The sequence below is a fragment of the Theropithecus gelada genome, chromosome 10, assembly GCF_003255815.1.
Source record: "Theropithecus gelada isolate Dixy chromosome 10, Tgel_1.0, whole genome shotgun sequence".
Lineage (NCBI taxonomy): Eukaryota > Metazoa > Chordata > Mammalia > Primates > Cercopithecidae > Theropithecus > Theropithecus gelada.
In genome coordinates, this window is record NC_037678.1 from 71794436 (window position 1) to 71818432 (window position 23997).

General features: G+C 43.5%; 1 protein-coding gene across 5 annotated transcripts in view; it reads right to left on the reverse strand.

Annotated features, from left to right (window-relative positions):
* Positions 1–8706: 8706 nt before the first annotated feature.
* The window catches only part of CSNK2A1 (casein kinase 2 alpha 1), a 76057-nt gene continuing 60766 nt past the window's right edge, over positions 8707–23997 (reverse strand). For 2 of the 5 annotated variants that reach the window (XM_025398559.1, XM_025398561.1), the window contains exons 13-14: positions 23566–23652; positions 19465–20859 (exon numbers count right to left, since the gene is read on the reverse strand). In XM_025398559.1, the coding sequence (XP_025254344.1) occupies positions 20744–20859; positions 23566–23652 (203 nt within the window). In that variant the 3' untranslated portion in view covers positions 19465–20743. Of the gene's footprint in view, positions 10140–17863; positions 20860–23565; positions 23653–23997 lie in introns of those variants that run through there. The other 3 variants (XM_025398558.1, XM_025398560.1, XM_025398562.1) reach the window with 3 other exon arrangements.

A 23997-nucleotide genomic window follows, 5' to 3' on the forward strand; every position in this document is an offset into this window, starting at 1 on the left:
TTTTTCTAAGTATCACAGTTTTCTGTCTAGCAAAGCCTTTCAAGTCCTTGTGTAATTCTTGTAAATATAATAAATTTATAAGAATACTGAGTCATGAGTACTTTTAAATGTGTCAATACAAATGAGATTTCATCTTAAAATCAACAGTCTAAATCTATTATTCAAATACATATTTGTAATTAGTACAAGAATAATCTATTAGAATTCTCAAAATTCTTCCTTTTTTTTTTTTTGAGACAGAGTCTCACTCTGTCACCCAGGCTGGAGTGCAATAGTGATCATAGCTCATTGCAGCCTCAAGCTCCTGGGCTCAAGCTATCCTCCTGTTGCAGCCTCCTGAGTAGCTAAGACTACCATGCCTGGCTAATTTTTTAGTTTTTATAGAGGGGGTGGGGAATCTCGCTATGTTGCCCAGGCTGGTCTCAAACTCCTGGCCTCAAGGGATCCTCCTGCCTTGGCCTCCCAAAGCTCTGGGATTACAGGCATGAGTCACAGTGCCAAGCTCTTGAAATTATCTTAAACATTATAAGAATTTAAAGTATCACGTTTACACATTAATGCAAAATTAACACTAGAAGTTTGAAAACATTTCTAATCTTTGTTCTAAGTCATCTTTGAGACCTGGCACAATGGCTCATGCCTGTAATCCCAGCACTTTGGGAGGCCAAGGCCCACAGATCACTTGAGGTCTGGAGTTCAAGACCAGCCTCGCCAACGTGGTGAAACTCCGTCTCTACTAAAAATACAAAAATTAGCTGGGCATGGTGGCGCTTGCCTATAATCCCAGCTACTTGGGAGGCTGAGGCAGGAGAATTGCTTGAACCTGGGAGGCAGAGGTTTCAGTGAGCCAAGATTGTGCCACTGCACTCCAGCCTAAGAGACAGAGTGAGACTCCATCTCAAAAAAAAATGAAATGAAATGAGGTTAAAAGACGCTTAGTGCCCATTGAAGGAATAATTAAGTGATCGCAATTTAACAGTAACCTGTTCAAACAATTTGAGGTATTTATTCCCTTCTCAGTTTACTGCGCTGGCCATCCAGTCAGTTGGATTCTTGTTTTTGGTAGTGACTGAACAGTGACCCCCACCCCATTCCCACCACCACAACTCTAGGACTAAACAGTTGTGTGGTCATTGTGAAGCTTGGGCCCCCCTCACCCTCTGTTAAAAAAAAAAAAGGAAGTGGCTGGTTCTCAGGGAAAAGGGAGAGATGCTCAAGCTAATGTCAAGTGCTCAGCAGGGTGAAGGAAGAGGTGTGCCTGTTGAGATACTCAGCTCCTGTTCTGGACTGGTACTCTACCTTCCGGGCAGCGCATTGCCTAACTACACTCCATCAGCATGGAGCTCTAAATGACAGTCATTTTCTTCGTAATCTCCCATGCCTACTCTTTTTGAAAGGAGTTCCATGTGTTGGGCAATAATTTTTCAAAAATTTTCCTGGACTAATAGAAAACAGGCTGTCAGGCCATGATCTGAGCATTGTGACGGTGCCCTGTGGCCTGGGCTTGGAGACCACAGGGCAGCCAGAGCCTGCCAGGCTGGCCTGCCACGGGGGCCCAGGACACCTGAAAGCACAGACATCTTGGAAGACTCAGAATCACAAACATGGAGAATACTGAACTCGTTTGGTCAACAAATTGTCTTAACTCTAGATCAGACCTTTCCTGGGACTGAATACAGTTTCATTCTCTACTCTCCAGGACAGCTCAGGCTGGCAGAGGAGAGGGACTCTTAACATAGAAGGCATGACAAGTTCTAGGAAAGGAGAAGGAAGCTTAGAGGGTTGTGGAAGCCCATACAGGGGCACGAACCACACAATGGGGCAGGAGAGGGTGATGAGGAAGTTTCCTGGGTAGGTAACCTCCAAGCTGTTTATCAAGGGATGGGTACGAGTCAGTCAGTCAATGATGTAAGGAAGAGCATCCTAGGTCAAAAAAACAGCACAGGCACTGGAATGGAGCTAAGAGAAAGCAAATCATACATTAGAAACAGGAAGTGATTTAATGGTCTTACAGTATGGTATGAGAGAGAAAGTGAGGTGAGGGCAGAGAAGTGTACAAGGGCAGGTCAGGCAGGGCCTCTTGAGTCATATTTGAATTTGGACTGGATGGAGCCAGTAGGGTAGAACTACAGTATTTTAGCATTTTTATCTTCACTTACAATGTGAGAATCACACCTACTTATCCATTAACAAATGTTTATGGAGCACCAAAACCATGTCAGGCTGTGAGCTAGGACATAGAGTGACAGGTGAATTGCTCAGCTTTCAACTGGGAAGAGAGACAAGTAAAGCCAGGTGAAAATATATCAGACAGGCTATAGCCTAGAAGTCTGGGAGAACATGGAAAATTCCAGAAACAAAAAGAGAACAGCAGAATTCTAAGATGGTCCCCAAGATTCCCACCAATGGTGTGCATGGTACGCATGTGTGGACAGAAATTCCCCTCGAGCGTGTGCAATACTTGTGAATATGACAGGGTTTCACTCTCACGATTGGGTTATGTTACATGGCAAAGATGAAGGGATTTTGCAGATATAATGAGGATCCCTAATCAGTTGTCTTTGAAGTAACCGAAAGGGAAATTGGCCTGGGTGAACCTGATCAAGTTGAGTCCTTTAAAAGAGGTTCCAGAGGCTGGGTGCAATGGCTCACGCCTGTAATCCCAGCACTTTGGGAGGCCGAGGCAGGTGGATTACGTGAGGTCAGGAGTTTGAGATGGGCCTGACCAACATGGTGAAACCCCGTCTCTACTAAAAATACAAAAATTAGCCAGGCGTGGTGGCCCACACTTGTAGTCTCAGCTACTTGGGAGGCTGAGGCAGGAGAATTGCTTGAACCTGGGAGGTGGAGGTTGCAGTGAGCCAAGATCATGCCACTGCGTTCCAGCCTGGGTGGCAGAGTGAGACTCTATCTTAAAAACAACAACAACAACAACAACAAAAACAACAGCAACAAAAAACATCAAAGAGCCTCCAGGCCTTCCCTGAAAGATATTCAAAGCAGCACAGATGCTCTCCTCTTGGCTGTTAAGCAGCCACATGGCAGAGAATGGCATGCGGCCTCTAGGAGCACAGGGCTTCAGTCCTACACCATAAGGAACTGAATTCAGCAACCTTGGAAGAGGATTGCAAGCCTAAGTTGAAATCACAGCCCTGGCCAATACTTGGATTTCATCCCAATGAGACCCTGAACAAAGGACTCAGCTGACCCACACTTGGACATCTGACCCATGGAGACTGAGATAATTAATTTGTGTCATTTAAGCTGCTAAATTTGTATTAATAGTATTTTGTTACACAACCAAGTGATTGAAAATCCCACCCAAAACAAGTTCCCAAGAGGAGGATTTTTTGGCTTCCATAATTAAAAAGTTATTACCCCTCTGCATAGCCTCTCTCCATCGCTCATCTCCTTACCTCTTCATGTTGAATGCATCCTCCAACAGGTTTTGGGGTCCTAGCATGACTCTGGTGGCTGCAGATGTCACATATGTCCCGGTCTTACTCTGTGAAATAGAGCAACTGCCATTGTCCCAGCATTTCCAAGCAAAGTTTTGCAGTGTCTCACTGTCTCTGACTCAGTCACCAATCGGTCACTGTGGCCAGAAGAATGCCATGAGCTCATAGGCCTGTTTCATGCTCCGCCACTGAGCATGGGGCTGAGTCGGAAAGATATGGAAAAGTTAATGTTTATGATTGACCTAGGATTTATAGTACACATCATTGTTTTCTTTTTCTTTTTCTTTTTTTGAAACAGAGTCTCACTCTGTCACCCAGGCTGGAGTGCAGTGGCACAATCTCGACTCAGCTCACTGCAACCTCCGCCTCCCAGGGTCAAGTGATTCTCCTACCTCAGCCTCCTGAGTAGCTGGGATTACAGGCATGCACCACCATGCCCGGCTAATTTTTGTATTTTTAGTAGAGACAGGGTTTCACCATGCTGGCACACTTTTCCTTCTGTTAGGCCTTTAGTGTGGGGGTTTGACTTAACCTAGTCAGGAGTTGTGATAGGCTGGGTGGGTGGCTCATGCCTGTAATCCCAGCACTTTGGGAGGCCAAGGCAGGAAGATTGCTTGAACACAGGAGTTTGAGATCAGCCTGGACAACATAGTGAAACCCCATCTCTACAAAAAAATAATAAAAATTACTTGCGCATTTTTGGTGCTCGCCTGTTGTCCTAGCTACTGGGAAGGTTTGCCGAGTCTGTCCCACACACTTTGCCAGAGCAATGGATGAAAGGAGTACTCAGACACAGATATCTGGTGAAAGGGCGGGATAGGGGACTGCCAGCACTAGGGGCTGAAGAAAATTAGCAGTTTCCCTAAGCTGGCAGCCCTCGCATTTATTTAGTACAGATTTAATGACAAAGGCTTGGAGCAAACACAATTTGTGGGTAATAAACATTGTTGATCCCCCAAGTCCTGCATGCAAATGATCAAAGGTTGGTTTCTGGAGACAGGAGTAGACAATTTTATCTAGATTAAGTTCCTTTACATTCCCTTGTTATCTGCCCTTTGCTCTCAGGCTCCAGGTAAGAGAATTTGGCTGCCTTCAGCCATAATTTCCTTCCAAAGCTTTTGCAAGACCTCCCGGCCTTTCAAGAAGATTTGTGTCTTTCCTATAATTTCTCGCACCACACTGACCAGTCTCCTACATCTCCTCCTTTTCTGTTTTTTGTATCAGGTTTTGTTGGTTGAAGAGTACAGACGTGTGCAGCAACAGGTTTGTCAGGTGTAGTGGTCACTGCTTGTATTCTGGCTTTGCATCCTAGAATTAGTAAATAACATAAGATAAACATGAATATAATCAGTAACATTATTTTTTCCAGTCAAGGAGTGACATGTAGTGTTACTTGCCACCTCAGTTCAGTGTGTATCATTACTAAGGAACCCCACTGGGGTATGTTAACCCCTTCCAGCCAAGCAGTTATGTTATTAGAGCCTGGGAAGGGGGTGTCCACCCAGGTAATAGGGTGGAAGAAAAGTGGATGTAGAAGATGGACCCAATAGAGTGTAGCAGGTACTGGTTGCAGGCAGAGTGAGGGAATTAAAAAAGGTTAATAAAGCATAGCAAGGAATAAATTATCTGGAGTGAATGGTGTTTGTGTCCAGAGCAAGATTCGCTCAGCCTCCTCGGTTGTTTTCTTCAGCATCCCCCAGGTAATGTCCGGGACTTGTGTCGTCTGAGGAAGCTGCATTGTTCAGGGCTGTGGGTCCTGAAGGAACATTTCTTTCATTTCTGGTACCAGGTTGGGTCCTAGCCACACCATAAGGTTGATGCATTGTGCTGGAATCCAAAGGGGACCTGAGGTGATGTGAACACAAGCATATCCTCTTCCCCTTGTTAGCAATTCATCTGGACCACACCATATATTACTGTTTACATCTTTCAATAAAACTGTGGGTTTTATGTCTTGAGAGGTTTTAGCAAAGTGCTTTTCTATAGCTGATTGAAATTTATCATTTAAATTTAAGAAATTAAGGGCAAATAAGGCTTTTGCTAGTAGTGTTGCAGGGTCCTTATTCGTATTCCCCCTTTTTTGTTTTTTGAGCATATTTTTAAGAGTGGACATGTTCTACTATGGCCTGCCCTTGGGGGTTATATGGGATGCCTGTGGAATGTTGGATGTTCCACGTGTGACAAAATTGTTGACATTGTGAGTTGGCATAAGCTGGGCCACTATCAGTTTTAGTTTTTGTGGGCTGCCCCATAAATGCAAAAGTTAAGAGATGTTTAATAACATATCAGGTGGACTTTCCAGGAAGAGCATGTGCACTAAGTAGGTGAGAATAGGTATCAATGGATACATGTACATATTTTAGTTTTCCAAAGTCAGGGATGTGAGTAACATCTGTTTGCCATAACTGATTAGGTTCTAGTCCTCTAGGGTTAATGCCTGTTGAAGGAGGGGACATGCCTATAAGCTGGCAATCCAGGCATCGCAGGATAATTTGTTTAGCTATTCTTTGGGAAAGTTGAAATTGTTAAGTTCCTCCAATTTTGGTGGAAAAATTGATGCGACTGCGTGGCTTGGTCAAGCAGTGATGTCGTAAGTTGCAGGTCTGCTTGTTCATTGCATAAGCCAGTGGGCCAGGCAGTGAACTGTGATAAAAATAGGATGTGTACGTTGATCCAGCAATTGCTGAAGTTGAAGAAAAAGTACACACAGGGTGGGCTCGAGAGTGAACTTAATGAGGGCTGTTTTAAGGTTTTGCAATAAACAAACAGAGTAAGCAGAGTCACTAACGATATTGATAGGCAGAGTGGAAAAGGCCTCCAGGAGCAATATTAAGGCTCCAAACTCAGCTCTCTGAGTGCTAGTAAATCCAGAATGAGTGAAGAAATTATGCAGTTTCCACCAAATAGCTGCTTTTCCATTTTTACCAGAGCCATCAGTAAAAAGCATTAAAGCATTGGGGTATGGGAGAGTGAAATACTTTTGTAGGCACAACTACAGGAGTACGAGATAAGAACTTTTACTCAAAGGAATTCTTATGACATCAGGGTCATAACCTAGCAACTGATTGCATTGTCTGCAGCCTGTGTAGATAACTTTACTAACTAGCTGGATATACGAAGACAGTGTTTTAGTCCTGGTATGTGAGTAAAAAACCCAATCTAGGAAGCGTAGTCCTGGGGTCATCTGTCCTATTAATCCTGTTGGGGAATGTTTAGTAGGAAAAACAAACAATTGAACTGAATATTGTGGGTCTATGTGATACAGTTGCCTCTGAGAAATAGTTTGCTTTATTTCCTCAATTTCCCCTTTTTGCTGCAGGAGTCAAATACCTGGGAGCGTCTAGGGCTGTATTGCCCTTTAGGATAGAAAACAGGTTTTGTAACTTATCAGTAGTTATGCCCAAGGTGGGGCAAAGCCAATTAATATTGCCCAGTAATTTCTGATAATAATTTAAGGTGTGTAAATTGCTAGTATTTAACATTTTGAGGTCTTACTGCGAAGTTAGTATGTATCCAAGATATTTCAATTGTACTTTTTCAGGTGCTATGATTAAACCTCTTAACTGAGTATTCTTTATGATAGAGGCATATAAACTTAAAAGTACTGGCTCTGTTTGGGCTGCTAGTAAAATATCATCCATAAAATGAACAATCTTGCAACTAGGAAATTCTTTTCTACTGGGGAGCAAAGCCTGATTTACATGATACTGACACATGGTAGGACAGAACAGCATCCCTTGAGGAAGTACTTTCCAATGAAATCAGCAAGCTGGCCGCCCTCTCATTATTGATAGCTGGTATTGTAAATGCCAATTTTTCTGAGTCCTGTTCTGCAAGGGGAATAGTATAAAAGCAGTCTTTTAAGTCAATAATGACTATAGGCCAATCTTGAGGAATCGCCTCAAGGGGGAAGGGAGGCCCTGTTGAAGGGGCCCCATAGGTTGCAAATTAGCATTGATAGCCTGTAAGTCATGCAAAAGTCTCCATTTGCCAGACCTTTTGGGAATGACAAAAATGGGCGAATTCCAAGGGTTGTTTGACAGTTCTATATGGCCAGCTTTTAATTGCTCCTCAACTAATTCATGGGCTTTTTGTAATTTCTCTCTCTAAAGGCTACTGTTCTACCCAAATAGGATTTTGAGAGAGCCACGTCAGGGGTAGGGGAGGAATAACAGTGGCCATAATTAGAAAAAGGTTTGCTGTTCACATAATTTATCAAATTCTGCCCTCCAGAGGAGGTATTGATTGGCCTTTAAAGTTGTTTTAGCTAGCACTGACCAGTTCCATGGGGTGATATGGAAGTTGTCTGCTATGGCTTCTACTATTCCTTCCATAAATGGGCTAGTGGATGTGTTTTCTTTAATGCTTTTTCTTATCTCTTTATAAGTATCAAAAGAAGTTGTCTGCTATGGCTTCAATTATTCCTTTCATAAACAGGCTAGCAGCTCCATTTTCTTTAATGTTTTTTTCTTATCTCTTTATAAGCGTCAAAAGAAATGGGCTCATATACCTGATTGCCTTGTCAATCTTGCATTACCGGGTAGGCTAAGAGCTCCCCTTCTAATGCTGCTTGCCTAAGACAGGGTCCCATAGCTGTTGTGTATCCCTTGTCTTTTTTCCAATTTATTGGAGGAGGGGGCTCAGGCAAAACCTCTGTTTCCTCTTTGTTATTTTTGCCTGTTAATGGCAGGGCTGAGGGAGAAGGAAGAGGCGGCAGGGTAGGTGACGGTTCCACCTCCCTTACCTTTTTAGGCTCTTCTGTGTAGAGTGGGACCAAAGCAGTCCTAATTAAAGCCCCGTAACGTTAAAGATGTTACTAGGAACCATTGCCCTTGTGCATGATGTTAAGATTTCTCCCCACTTGTTCCCAGAGCTTTAACGTCTAGTGTACCTTCTTCCGAGAACCATGGGTTATGGGAAACAACAGTTTGCATTAGGTCCCATAATTGAGCCTGTGAAACTGAGGCTCTGCTAGCTTTTAGCAGCTCTTTTAATACTTTTATATTCTGTTGCTGTTGAGCTGACAACTGTTGTTCCATGATGAAACCCTAGCCTGCGCAATTCCCTTGAACTTGGAAATGCTGAGGAGGCACCAATGACTTACTGACTGCGCGGTCTCTTCACCTTCATTTTTGAGGGCTCCATTGCAATCTGTTGCAGCATTCCTCACACAGGGAACCACCTGTCAAGTCTGTCTCACAGACTCTGGCCAAACGACAGATGAAAGGAGTACTCAGACACAGATATCCAGTGAAAGAGCAGGCTAGGGGACTCCCGGCACTAGGGGCCGAATAGAGTTAGCAGTCCCCCTAAGCTGGTGGCCCTCGCATTTATTTAGTACAAATTTAATGACAAAGCCTTGGAGCAAACACAATTTGTGGGTAATAAACATTGTCAACACCCCAAGTAGAGAGCAGTCCTGTGTGTGAATGATCAAAGGTTGGTTTCTGGACACAGGAATAAACAAATTTATCTAGATAAGTTCCTATACAATTCCTTTGTTATCTGCCCTTTGCTCTCAGGCTCCAGATAAGAATTTGGCTGCCTTCAGCCATAATTTCCTTCCGAAGCTTTTGCAAAACCTCTTGGCCTTCCAAGATGGTTTGTGTCTTTCCTATCATTTCTCCCACCACCCTGACTGATCTCCTACAAAGGCTGAGGCAGGAGGATCGCTTGAGCCCAGGAGTTTGAGGCTGCAGTGAGCTGCGATCACACCACTGCACTTCAGCCTGGGCAACAGAGCAAGACCCTGTCTCTAAAAAATAAATGAAAAAAAAGAGTTGGGCTAGGTTTGAGGTTTATTGTTGTGATGGTTACCCCCAATGCAGAAGCTTCAAGTTCCTCCAATGACACCTTGGACCGAGGGTGCGGGCTGGCCTGCCAGAGGTATTTTCCTCCTTCCATGTGTGCTCCCCACTCAGCTTCAGGTCTTCCCTCTGTGACCCTCAGAAAGGGTCTTCTTTCCATGCTCTTGTCCCTCTCCTCCAACGTTTTTACTTTCTACTCAAGGCTTGTCAGCTTACCATTGGCAGGTGGAGGAGGAGGGAATTCTCTGTTCTGATCAAGTCTGTCTCTGTCAGGCCCTTTGTGTCCCTGGATTTTGGGGTTATGGCCTCCTTAGTGCTTCTGTTCCTCCCCCAGTTCTGGGCCCAGTGTGTATTCCTGCCCCTGCCCAGGGAAAGTTCTGTTTTGTTCTGGTTAATTCCCCCAGATGCAAGGGGGCTTCACCCAAGGGGGTGGCAGGATTTGGTGTCCTTCCCTCCACAGACTAAGACTTTTGTTCAGTAGGGGATACGGGGAAGGGTCTGGGTGGAGCACTGTGATCCTTTCACAGTGACTGCCATTGTCTTCTTCCAGATCTTGAGACATTTTATTAAAACTTTCTCCAGTCTTCTGTGTGCTCCCAGTGGGGTTCATGGTGAAAAACCCTGAAAAAGGTAAAGACTCCTGCAATCTCCATGACCCAGTCCCTCACCAGTGTCCACTTGTGTTTACCAGGTAACCAGTGCCCATGTCATCTCTTCCATTTTGTGCCTCTCCTTAGATTTGAAGCCAGTTGATTGTCTTCTGATCTCAGCTCTCCAGAAGACCTCTCCCTGTGTGTCCACCTCTAAACCAGTCACAACTGCCCGAGTCTCACAGCAGCAGGCTGGAGATCCTGCTGCCCCTCAAATTGGGGCTCTGTCAACAAAGAGGAAGGGAGGAGACAACAACATTGCCTGCGATCTAGTCTTTGAAAGGCTTTTAAGCAAGGGACTGAGATAAAATTTATTTATTATTTTTAAGAGAGAGGGTCTCACTCTGTCACCCAGGTCTCAATGAGAGTAGTGTGATCATAGCTCACTGCAGCCTCCAACTCCTGGAGAATCCATTGATTCTCCCACCCAGCCTCCCCAGTAGCTAGCACTACAGGCACACGCCACCACACTAGTTAATGTTTTTACTTTTATTTTTTGTAGAAGGGGACTCACTGTGTTACCCAGGCCTCAAGTGATCATCTGGCCTTGGTCTCCCAAAATGCTGGGGTTATAGATATGAGCCACTGTGCCTGGCCTAGAATATTGATTTTTGAAAGATCTCTGGTTGCAGATGTCAGATGAATCAGGAATTGAGAGAGATGGGAAGGCATCAAGACCAATTATCTGCTATGATACTCCAAGCAAGAGAGGATGGTGGCCTGGACGAGGAATTTGGCAATTGGAATGGTGGGGAGTGGATGCATTCAAGATAAATACCCATTTATTAAAATGTAGTTGCTTTTTCACCACAGTAATACATAAATATAGTTTTAAAAGTAAATACTGCTACTACATTAACAATAATTTTAAAAATCTCAAAATAACATGCAACTGGTTGATTTTTCAATTTTAGGCATTAGTTCCCCTTATAAATGATGAGAGTTTAGAGCTTAGACTGCTTGTCCTGTTACCAACAGTACCACACATGCCAACATTTCCCATCACTCCTCTTTCCATTGTAATCATGGAATCATACTGTAATCCTGGTTAGACCAGTATTCAGTGTTTCCATTATGACTATGTAAATTCTAATCACAGCTGAGCCAGCAGTATGATATTTAGTTTTCCTTCCTTGCATAACTTTTCCCATTCCTGCTGAGTTAATACTTTTTTGGCTTGTCTTACTCTGCTCAGTCTTCCTTTTATTTTGTAAACTTTTAAACATTTGAACTCTAGCAAATATACTGAGAAGTGCCCCAAACATAAATGGAGAGTTAAACAAATAATTATACAGCAAATATAACATGTAACTACCGCTCCAATAAACAGAACACTGAGGACCCCCAAAGCACCCTGTATACAGTGGAATGTTGTGCTGTTTCTGGCCATGGAGTCTCAAAGACTGATTCTCGAATTTTGTTGCTTGAAAACAAGTATTCTCAGCCGGGCACGGTGGCTCACACCTGTAATCTCAGCACTTTTGGAGGTCGAGGCAGGCAGATCACTTAAGGTCAGGAGTTCGAGACCAGCCTGGCCAACACGGTGAAACCTTGTCTCTACTAAAAATACAAACACTATCCGGGTGTGGTGGCATGCATCTATAATCCCAGCTACTTGGGAGGCTGAAGCAGGAGAATCGCTTGAACCTGGGAGGTGGAGGTTGCAATGAGCCGAGATCATGCCACCGCACTCCAGCCTGGGCGACAGAGTTAAGACTCCATCTCAAAAAAAAAAAAAGAGTTGGTGTAATCCTTTCCACACACATATATACATAGATGTTATATGTGGTTGCCTTCTGTTCCTACTGATATATATTAATAGTATGGCTGATTGCATTATTGGTTTTGTTTCTTCACTCCCCTGTAATAAGACAACACATACACACCTTTTGCCATATAACCTCATAAAGTTTTCCCAACACAGGCTCTATACTTCCCTACTCCACTGATGTTGGGCTTGGCTATGTAATTTGCTTTAGCCAGTGGAATGATAGTTCTTGTGACACAGCAGAGGCTTGAAATGTGCTTGTGTGATTTCATTTGGTCTCTTATGTTTCTGTGATCCATGAGCAGAGCGTGCCCTGGGTAGCTGCTGCAACTTCTGCCACATTGGGCAAACCTGAATCCAGTTCACATGGAGGTGTCTAGCCCAGCCGACCCACAACCTGAAAAACAGCTGCTTGGGCTGAACTGGATCTAGATCAGCTAAAGTACAGTTGCCTTAGAAATTTGCGTGAGACTGACTAGACAGAGAGCAAAAACAAGAGAAAGAAAAAATTTATCTGCAATGACTGGCTAGAAACCTGGACAGATTCCTGGCAACACAGCTGTGCAAAAGCAGCCCCGCAAGCAAAACTGAGCCAGGAGACAGGGTTCTGATCCCAGGCATGGGCCTTGGCAGCTGAAACTTTTTAGGCTGGGCCTCTCCCTAGCCAGTTCAGGCAGCCCCTCCTCTGAGGCCTCACTAACTGTTCTCCCTTCTCCAAGACTTCAAGATTCCTTCCTAGTGAGTTTTCTTTTTTCTTTTAGATGGGAGTCTGGCTCTGTCACCCAGGCTGGAGTACAGTGGCATGATCTCAGCTCACTGCAACCACCACCTCCTAGGCTCAAGTGATTCTCCTGCCTCAGCCTCCCGAGTAGCTGGGACTGCAGGGCACACGTCACCATGCCCAGCTAATTTTTGTATTTTTTTTTTTAGCAGAAACAGGGTGTCACCATGTTGTTCAGTCTGGTTGCAAACTCCTGACCTTAGGTGGTCAACCCGCCTCGGTCTCCCAAAGTGCTGGATTACAATCTTGAGCCACCATGCCCGGCACCTAGTGAGTTTTTCTGTTTTTTTTTTTTTTTTTTTTTTTTTTTGAGTCAGGGTCTCCCTGTTGCACAGGCTGGAGTGCAGTGGTGAAATCATGGCTCACTGAAGCCTCAACCTCCTGGGCTCAATCGATTCTTCCACCTCAGCCTCCCAGGTAGCTGGGACTACAGGCATGCACCACCATGCCCAGTTAATTTGTGTATTTTTTTGGTAGAGATAGGGATTCGTCATGTTTTCCAGTCTGGCCTTGAATTCCTGAGTTGAAGTGAGTTGCCTGCCTCCACCACTCAAATTGCTGAGATTACAGGTGTGAGCCACTGCACCCAGTCTGTTAAATCTTTTTTCAATTAATAACAACTTCTTTTACAGACAGGGTTTCTCACTCTGTTGCTCAGTCTGGGGTGCAGTGGCACTATCATAGCTCACTGCAGCCTTGAACTCCTGGGCTCAAGTGATCCTCCTGCCTCAGCCTCCATAGTAGTTAGCACTATAGGCATGTACCACCACATCCAGCTAATTTTTAATTTTGGTAGAGACGGGGTCTCCCTATGTTGCCCAGGCTGGTCTCCAAATCTCAGCCTCAAGCAATCCTCCTGCCTCAGCCTCCCAAAGAGCTGCGATTACAGGTATGAACCACCACACCCAGCTTCCGTGACTTAAAAGAAAATTTTTTTAGACAGGGTCTTACTCTGTCACTTGGGCTCAAGTACTGTGGTGCAATCACACCTCACTGCAGCCTCGACTTCCTGGGCTCAGGCAATTAATTCTCATCCTTTGGCCTCCTCTGTAGCTGGAACACAGGCGCACACCACCACATTCAGCTAATCTATTTTTTGCAGAGATGGGTTTTCGCCATGTTGTCCAGGCTGGTCTGGGACTCCCAGGCTCCCAAAGTGTTCCAACCACAAGCATGTGGGCCTTCAGTGGTATCAACCTCATCTCCCAGAGGCAACAACAGCTAGTATTCTTCCAGTTTTTACCGCCCCCCACCACCTCAATCCCACCCCTGCAGCCTTTCCAAGTGCCACAGCATTGTTTCAGTTTCTATCTTAGAAGGCCCTGAGTCTGTGTCCTATCTCCCTGGGGGCATTCAAACCTTAGTCCCTAGCCTGAGGCCCACCTATACCCAGACCTATTGTCTTGGAGACACTGTGACTTTAATACTCACTTAGGCCAGGGGCAGTGGCTCACACCTGTAATCCCAGCACTTTGGGAGGCCGAAGCGGGCAGGTCACCAGAGGTCAGGAATTCAAGACCAGCCTGACCAACATGGAGAAACCCCGTCTCTACTGAAAATACAAAACTAGCTGGGCGTGGTAGCGCATGCCTGTAATCTCAGCTACTTGGGAGGCTGAGGCAGAAGAATCGCTTGAACCCGGGAGGCAGAGGTTGCAGTGAGACGAGATGGCGCCATTCCACTCCAGCCTGGGCAACAAGAGCGAAGCTCTGTCTCAGAAACAAAACAAACGAACAAAAAAACCCAAACCAAACCAAACAAAAAAACCCCACTTATATTCAGGATGAATTCTGCCTTCTTTTTTGCCACCTTGAGATTTCCATTTGTCTTTGAAATAGGCTATTTGAAAAGTAAGTGATGCTACTTTGGTCAGCATCCCCATTTATTCAAATAAATGGGGGTTTAAGAGGTGGGTACCTACCTGAGTTAGCTCAGTCAACCATGCTGATTTGGTAATTTGCATTTTTCCTAGGATTTTTTTTTTTTTTAAACAGTTGGAATTATCCCATATACACAATTTTGTTTTTCACTTTTCTAATTAACAACATACATTTCCCCATGGGCTTGTGTCTCATCTCTCAATCCCCAGTGTTTAGCAAAGGACCAGGCTCAGGGGCACTTACAAATGTTTGTTGAATCCAAGGACATCCTATATTATAGAAATGAACTTTGGAAAGACCAGTTAGCGTGGGTGGGTGAGGAATGCCAGAGACGGGGGAACAGAATGACGTATACCATCAGGTTTGAAGACTTGAGGGTTATCGAGGGTTTGTCATAGGAAGTTCACCATGGAGTTCTTGGAACCATACAACACACAGAAGCAAGGTCCTCTCTTTCCAGGTATGGCTAGAAATGTTTACCAACAGCTGAGACTCTGATTCCTAGGGTGGGATGAGGAAGCCAGCCTCAGCTGCTGCTGCATTTCCCCCCATTTTTCTCATTACAGGAGCCAAGAAAACTGTCAAAGCAGATGATGCAAGAGTGAAGCTGATTCAGAAATACTCAATCCCCTCCGGAACATCTCTAAGAAACGGATAGACCAACCTGTAAGCTTCCATCTGGAGGTACCTGGGGAAAGGCTTCTGACATTGAAGTCAGTAAGAATCCCTAGTGGGCCAGGTGTGGTGGTTCATGCCTGTAATCTCAGCACTTTGGGAGGTCAAGGCGGGCAGATTGGTTGAGCTCAGGAGTTCAAGACCAGCCTGGGCAACATGGTGAAATCTCATCTCCACGAAAAAACAAAAAAACAAAAACCAAAAAAAGCCAGGCATGCTAGCTCGAGCCTGTAGACCCTGGAAGGCTGAGGTGGGAGTATCACCTGAGCCTGAGGGGTTGATGCTGCAGTGAGCTGTGATGGCGCTACTGTACTCTAGCCTGGGTGACAGAGGAAGACCCATCTCAAAAAACAAAACAAAGCAAACAAACAAATGACCTCTAGTGATTATAGCCACAGGGAGACAAGTTCAGTTTGTAATTTGCTACAGTGAAAAAATATCTGGCTTTCTGTAGAGGGAGTGGGAACAAGGCAATGCTGGCCTTCACGCAATCAGAAACTTGACTTGTACCCGTTGAAAACCTGTCATGTTTAAGGCTTGGGTTTTTTTTCTTCTAGTAAAGACACTTTACTGCCATCTGCTGGAAAAGCATCAGAAATTTTCCAAATGCAAACATCTATGGCTTCCCTATAACGTAGCATCCTTTTACTGTACAGTCTGCACAACTGTACAATTCAGAAGAGAAACCAACATTTGGTGTAACTCTACCATATGCCAGACATCTGTCATCGAACCTGAACAACCACTCTATGAAATCAGTACTTATACTCCAATTTAACAGAGAGAAAATATTGGGACCTCTGGGGAAGGGAGGAAGAGGGTATCACCAAAAAAGGGCAAAAGGGGGGCGTGGTCTGTATTGGTAATGGAAATTCAACTTGGGTGGTAGGATTATGGATGTGTTACAGCTTTCTTTATAATTTGGTACATGCCTAGAATGTTTTACAGTAACAGTTTTGTTTTTTTTTTTTGAGACGGAGTCTTGCTCCGTTGCCCAGGCTGGAGTGTAGTGGCACGATCTCGGCTCATTGCAAGCTCCGCCTCCCGGGTTCATGCCATTCTCCTGCCTCAGCCTCCCGGGTAGCTGGGACTACAGGCGCCCACCACTACGCCCGGCTAATTTTTTGTATTTTTAGTAGAGACGGGGTTTCACCGTGTTAGCCAGGATGGTCTCCATCTCCTGACCTCATGATCCACCCGCCTTGGTCTCCCAAAGTGCTGGGATTACAGGTGCAAGCCACCGCGCCCAGCTACAATAACAATTTAAATCACCTGTGAAGAAAAGATTCAACGAGGTTAACTGATCCAAAAAATCACATTGCCAGACAGAACTCTATTAGAGGTAGGCCACTTGCAGTAACATTACATTGCTTATCTGATGGTTAAATTTAGCACAGAATCAAAGGAGAGCTATAAAGTCTAGGAAGTACTTATTTACTTAGGATTGAGTCCAGAACATCTTGTGACACCTTCTACATATCTGTTTTACTTGGAGAATAGTCTGAATTTTCTATTACAGGTTGAGCATTCCTAATTTGAAAATATAAAATCCTCAAAAATCTTAAAATTTTTGAGCATCAACATGATGCCTAAAGTAAATGCTCATTGAAATATTTCAAATTTCAGATTAGGAATATTCAACTGGCATATATTCTGCAAATATTCCAAAGTCCAAAAAAATTCAAAACACTTCTGGTCTGAACCATTTTGGATAAGGGATATTCAACCTGTATTACATACAGGTAATATAGCAAGGGAAAAGCAGGGAGACTGAAGCATCTAAGTCTACTAAATTGGCCAGGATCATTCCTTAGCCTTCAGATACCTATTTATCAGGGTCCCTTAAATAAAGTTACTTCTCATGTTAGTTCAGTCTGGCCTGTGGCTTGTAATTACAGCTGCAAACTCAAGGACAAAGTTCTTATGATTTTGAGATGCTCTTTATGCTACAATACTTTCTTTTACTTTGTGTGTGTGTGTGTGTGTGTGTGTGTGTGTGTGTGTAGGGAGAGTAAAGAGGGTGGCAATGGAGTGGAGAGTGGAACTACAATTTATTAAGCACCTATTATTACAAGCCAAGTGGGGTGTTGAGCATTTTTCTTGTGCCATTCTATTCAATACTCTTCGATCCTGAGGGAAAATGAACCTACTTAAAAAACAAAACAAAACAAAACAAAAGGTTTTAATGAGGATTGCATAAGACATGCAAGGTCACCAGGGAGTTTACATGCAAGTGGGGAGACACAAAATAATACAACAAAAGTTCAGGTATTCTGAGGAAAAAGAAGGGCAAGGATAGTGATGACAGTAGGGGAAGCAGGACTCAAGGTAAAAAAATTTTAGACTCATTTTTTGAGGAAGGAACTGAGGATGACCTTACTACATAGCCTTTTTGGTTAAGTGTTTCTTTAACTAGGAAAAGGCCGTGGGAAGACAGCCTGTCTACTATGCAAACCCAATTCCAATCTTGGAAGAGAATCTCCTGGTGGGACAAAATTAGGTTTTTCAAGAGATACTTAAATGGTCAGTTCTAATTATAACCATACTTGTCAAAAGGCGAAGCAAAGATGAAAGTTAAAAACTGAGAAGAAATTAAAATTCCCACATCTGTCAACCAATCTCTAATTTTCTCTGCTACTTTAGGACTACAGTAATTAGCCATACCCTGAGGATCTACTTTACAAAATATATTGTCTGACCAGTCCCACTCTAACAATTTAATCTATCTCATGTAAGTTGGACAGGCATTTCAAGTACAAGAAACAGAATTCAAAACGTGAAAACTGAGCCATCTATCACACACGGTGTCGGTTGGAGAAGCATATTGCTCAGGCTGCAGGGACATTTCATTTATTTAAATGTTTTTATTAAAAAAAAAAAAATTAAAGACCTTCATGGCACAACTTCTTCCCAGCACAATTATGTTTTAGTTATACCAATTACAATACAATTACAACCAATAAATCAAGGTGGGGGAGGGACTTCTGGCTTCAAACTTAAAGAAAAGCAGAGGAAGAGGGGAGGGACCACTTCAAACAAAGTTTAAAAATACTTTAAAAAATCTTTCAGAGTAATTGCCAACATAACTTTTTATATCGGCCATTCCATCTCCTGCCATCTAAGCAATGCAGACACAGGTAGTGCTGAGAAATAAAGTGTCCCAATACAAGGTATACAGATGAGGTAATTTACAACAACACGTAAGTTGTTACTCTGTAAACCCTTGCCTCCCCCCAACCCCCCACCCAACTGGGTCTTTTGTTTTTTTGTTTTTCTCTCTCCATGCTTCTGCAGTGACTCTAAGTAGCATTTTTAAAAACTTCTATTTATTTTAAAAGGCTCTTGGGTGGCACCTCAGAGTCCTCTGCATTCACCTTCGGTTTCTTCCAAGGTCTGATGGGTGTAAGGAGGTCCAGCTGTCTGCAGCTCTCCGCATCAGCCTAAGCTACACCTAAATTTCCGAGCTACAAGGATCGGGTGTGAAGTCTTGATTTACAACCCTCTCCCCACCTCAAAAGAAAGAACTCATTAGTTATAAGTGTCCTGTTCAAATCACAATCCAGTGCAAACATAATCACAAATTGCATCTCTGGCACATCTGGTGCTTTTAGCTTCTGCACAAATTCAACATGGTAACCCTCACAGCATTCTAGGGCATAAAAGGGTCAAGTACAATAAATATCCACTGTAAGTGGTCATAAGGAAGAAAATCACCCTGCCACACAGTCAGAATGTTTTCCCTTCAACTCTCCCTATTGTTGAGAAGCGCTATGAAAGGAGGCTTTAGCGTCCTCTAAAGTTAACCATTAAATTCACTAAAGCCACCACCTTGATAAAGTTACTAAAGCCAAGATGGGTTACAAAGTTAGATAAGTTCATTAAATTCAACTCCCCAAACAATTACGTTTACCTATGATGCCTAGGTGAGAAAGGCCTGTGAATCTATAAAGGTAGGAGAATGGGGAACTAAGATTTTAGGCCTTAAAGTATGTTGGAAGAATTTTTCCTAGTTCCCACAAGCAGCTACTGTAATGAATTAACAGGAGAAAATACAGAGCTGATGGTTTTGCTATTGTGCTTAAAAAACTAGGCTTCCTCAGTGAAGCACCTGATAAACTTAGGTGGTTGGATTACAGTGGAAAGTCCACTTTACACACACACACACAAACACACAAAAACTGGCGACTTTTTCCATCCCCAATCCCTGCACTGCTGAGACACAAAATGAGTTTTATGGCAAAGGATCCTTAATCCCCAGAGACGCTTTGGCTTGTGGTGCTTTTTTTTAAGGCCTCTCTGCCCTGCCCGGTACCATGGGTCGAACGAGGGGTGTATAAAAGTGGGGGCCTTGGGAAGCCTCCACGGTACAGGGCTGCAGGCCCCTCAGATGTGAACATGAGACACCCACCCAGCAAGACCTTTACACAGGGAACTTAAATCTAACCTTGATAAATAAAACCAAACGTTTATTTACACCAAAGAATTCCAACACTGGATCTTTCACATATGAAGGACAAAGTATTATATATATACACACAGCAAGGGGTGGCAAGGCTGTAACAAGAGAGTTTATAGTTTTCCCACAATTACAGGTCTACCATTTCAGCTTCAATGGAGATAGTGGCTTTGCTCCTATCTCTCAAGATACATTTACAAGACTGAGGAGCAGGTCTTCTCACTGGATGGCATGTGAGGGAAGGGGAAGGTCAGAGGAAAAGAAGGTAGAAAGCTTAAAATGGAACTCAGTGTGGCCACATCTCCCATTAGCTCTAGCATGAAACCTGTATAGACAATGTTTGTTTCTTTTGTAAAAAGCAATAAGTTATGCCCAGTAACTAAATGAATTCAAAATGGCCAAGACAAAGAAAACTGAGAAAGATTTTGCCTTCCCCCTCCTACCAGCTATGGAGCACAGCATATTGGGAGATGAATAGGGAAAACACCAAGGTAAGGAGCCTGGGAGGGAAGGTATCAAAATTTTAAACTGAACTAAAACTAAAATTATAAATGAGTTGGATTTAGGGTTAGATCAATAAGACATGATTCTTACTGAACAGAAGTTTTTAGTATCTGTCTGCATTTCGGGTAGATTTTCAACATCTCGATGTAACTAAGACACACTTCCACGAGAGCCATTAGGATAACCCCACTGAAGCGCTTATGGAGTAAAGTGATGTAAGAGACCAGCAAGCAGTCCACTGCTCCTACAGATTGGGTCCTCCCTTCCTTCTTTCCTTCCTGCCTCCTTTCTTCCCGCCTCCCCTGAGAAGCTACATTTTTGTAATCTCTGAAGAAGAGCACGAGATACCAACCCCCTAAAGTGTGGGATGGTGGAGGACAATGGTGGGAATGGGAAGAAATCTCCACCCAAATGCAGCAGCCGGGATTGAGGCTGGTTTATCTTTGCTCTTTTGTGACGAGGAACTAAATTTGGGAGGGGAGAAAAAAAATTTGTCCATGAAATATTCCACCTGCAGGTAATTTTTCAGGGAATCCCCTGAGTTATGAAAAGTTCGAGTTAAAAAAAAAAAAAAAGAAAAAAGAAAAAAGAAAATCAGCCTATTATAATTTTTTTTTTATGACTGAACTACTATAAATCCACAAGCAACGGTTCAGACACGGTGCTTCTGAAGTGTTTCACCCCTCCCCACCAGGCGCAAGCTGCATCAAGGAGAGGGTGGACTCCCCCACCTCTGCTCAGGCATCAGGAGACAGATAGGGCCGTTACTGCTGAGCGCCAGCGGCAGCTGGAACAGGCATCCCAAGGGGGTTGGCAGCAGCAATCACTGGTGAGCCTGCCAGAGGTCCAAGGGGTGAAGGGGTTGGCACTGAAGAAATCCCTGAAAGAAAACAGCTGTCAGTGAGCCAAAGACACCAACCATGGCAATATTACCAGTTTCTCATAGCACTCACTGCAAAAGGAACACAATAATTCTCTATTGAAGACTTCTTAGCCAGATTTTTACTTATACTTCAAGTCTGATCCTCAAATATTCAAGTTAAAGTGGCAAGTCCTAATCAATTTAAGAGGCAGGTAAAGATATCTAGACTTGGACAGCTTAAGGAGTTTGTCCAAGGTACACGATTAGCAAGTGGCAACCATGGTTTGGATTCTAACCCAGGCCTGTCTAGGGCAGAGATGTCCAACCAGGTGACCAGTAGCCAACCACATGTGGCTGCTGAGCACTTGAAATACGGCTAGTGCAACTGAGGAACTACATTTTAAATTTTATTCAATTGCAATTAAATAGCCTCATATGGCTAGTCACTACCATACTGAACAACACAGGACTGCAGTCAAAGCTCATGTGCTCTTACACCATGCTGTCTTGATAGCTGGCAGCTTTCAAAATTACTAAAAGTCAATTTGAATGGGGAAAGAGCACTTTCTGTCTAAGCTAAAATTGTGTTTTGGAATTTATTTCCATTTGATTTCTTCTACCTCTCTAATCGTGTGTGTGTGTGTGTGTACACACACAGGTAATATATTCACATGGTTCAAAATACAAAAGGTTAAAAAAGTATACAAAGGCCAGGTGCAGTGGCTCACACCTATAATGTCAGCACTTTGGGAGGCTGACATGAGTGGATCACCTGAGGTCAGGAGTTCAAGACCAGCCTGGCCAACATGGTGAACCTCCCCCTCATCTCTACTAATAATACAAAAAAATTAGCCGGGCGGTGTGGCACATGCCTGTAATCCCAGCTACTTGGGAAGCTGAGGCAGGAGAATCACTTGAACCCAGGAGGCGGAGGTTGCAGTGAGCCAAGATCGCACCATTGCACTCCAGCCTGGGAAACAGAGTGAGACAAAACAAAAAACCCAAAAAAGTATACAGTGAAAAATCTCCCACACCCTACTGCTTGGCCAACTTATGGCACCATTTTTGGGGGCATATCCTTCCAGAGATATTTAACACATGTACATGAATATAATTTTATAAGAATATGCATATAAGAATCATATATAGGCCAGGTGCAGTCGTTCATGCCTATAATCCCAACACTTTGGGAGGCTGAGCTGGCTGGATCACTTGAGGTCAGGAGTTCGAGACCAGCCTGGTCAACATGGTGAAACCCCATGTCTACTAAAAATACAAAAATTAGCTGGGCATGATGGCAGGCGCCTGCAGTCCCAGCTACCTAGGAGGCTGACGTGGGAGAATCACTTGAACCCAGGAGGCAGAGGCTGCAGTGGTTGAAACTGTGCCACTGCACTCTAGCCCGGGTGACAGAGCAAGACCCCGTCTCAAAAAAAAAAAAAAAAAAAAAAAATCATATATGAGAACACTATTTATACATTCTTCTCCACTCCTGCTCTTAGACCTGGCTCTGCATCTCACTTTTTTTGAGACAGACTCTCACGCTCACCCAGGCTGGAGCGCAGCGGTGGGTGCAATTTTGGCTCACTGCAATCTCTGCCTCCTAGGTTCAAGCGATTATCTTGCCTTAGCCTCCAAGTAGCTGGGATTAAAGGAGGGATTAAAGGAGCCTGCCACCATGCCCAGCTAATTTTTTGTATTTCCAGTAGAGACAGGGTTTTGCCATGCTGGCCAGGCTGGTCTCGAACTCCTGACCTCAAGTGAGCCAACTGCCTCAGCCTCCCAAAGTGCTGTGATTACAGGCATGAGCCACTGCACCTGGCCCTGCATCTTGCATTTTAAATTTCATATTATTATATTGGAGTTGGAGATCTAACAGAACGTGAAACACTTATTCATTCTTTTCTCTGGCTGCATCATAGTCCATTAAATGGATATACCATAATTGATTTAACCAGTTTCCTACTGATAGCTATTCTCAATGTTTTGTTATTACAAATAAGGCTACAAATAAGTTTGGATATACATTACTCTGTACAGAGGTAGGATACTCAAGGGGTAAATTCTAGAAGGCAGCTAGTTCTTTTTTTTTTAAAAAAGGGGGAGGGGAACAGCAATTATTTGAGGGTATGTAAGTAAATGCCTTCACTACCACAGTGCACCCACTTGGATGTTGCCTACATGTCTAATTCTCATGCTATGTGCCTGTAGTTCCTTTGGAATAATTGGGTCCTCTATAAAGATTCACTATACATCATAATGATTCAATAATGAAAAACAATTTTACTTATGTTTTTACAACTGATGGGCACTCTATAGTTACTGTGGCAAATAACACAAAATTGTCCTTGTACACATACACACCTATGCACAAACCCCACCTCTATACCCATTTCTTAACATTGTTTCTAAGGGCCACGTAACTACTGTCATTTCAAACTATAAGATGAAATGGTGTTTTTCCTTTTCATGGCTTGGCATTTTCAAACCCCTATGCCAGAAATTTTCAGTTAGGAATGCTGGAATTCTAGCCTAAAAGGGGATACCCTACTCAAGACAGTTTTATTAAAGTATACCAAGTGTCAAGCATGCTGAAACCTGGTTAAAAAAAAGTCATAAGGCCACCAGTACAGAGAGAAAAGGTATACAAGAAATCAGATCACAAAGCTAAGAATAGTAATTGACTTCCACATTTTTTTGAAGAAAATTTACCAATGAACTGACCTGACATCATATTGGCGCTGCTGACGGGCGTACTGCCCCCTGGCATGCTAGATGAACCCATTCGAGCCTGGTCCTTCACAACAGTGTCTAAAAAAGAGACAAAAAGGCTAGGTTCTGTTTTGCTTGAAAGATTAAACTAATGGTCTGGGAGCCTGAAAGCAGCCAGCTTCATTCTTTGCGTTTTATTTATACTCTACATTATTCCCCAAAGAACTTAAGGTGGCAATTGCCTTCACCATTAGACAAGTGGTAAAAAATAGAAATAGCTTTCCGATCAAACTGTGGTAAAAGCTAACCCTTCAACCAAATGGTAGAAAGATGAGGTAATTATTTATAGTAGAGCTAATTTAAAATGAAGCTGGTCCTGTTGAGGTTTAATGGAGACAAGACACTGTAACTTGGCAAAGACAGTAATACATTACCAGTGTGCCC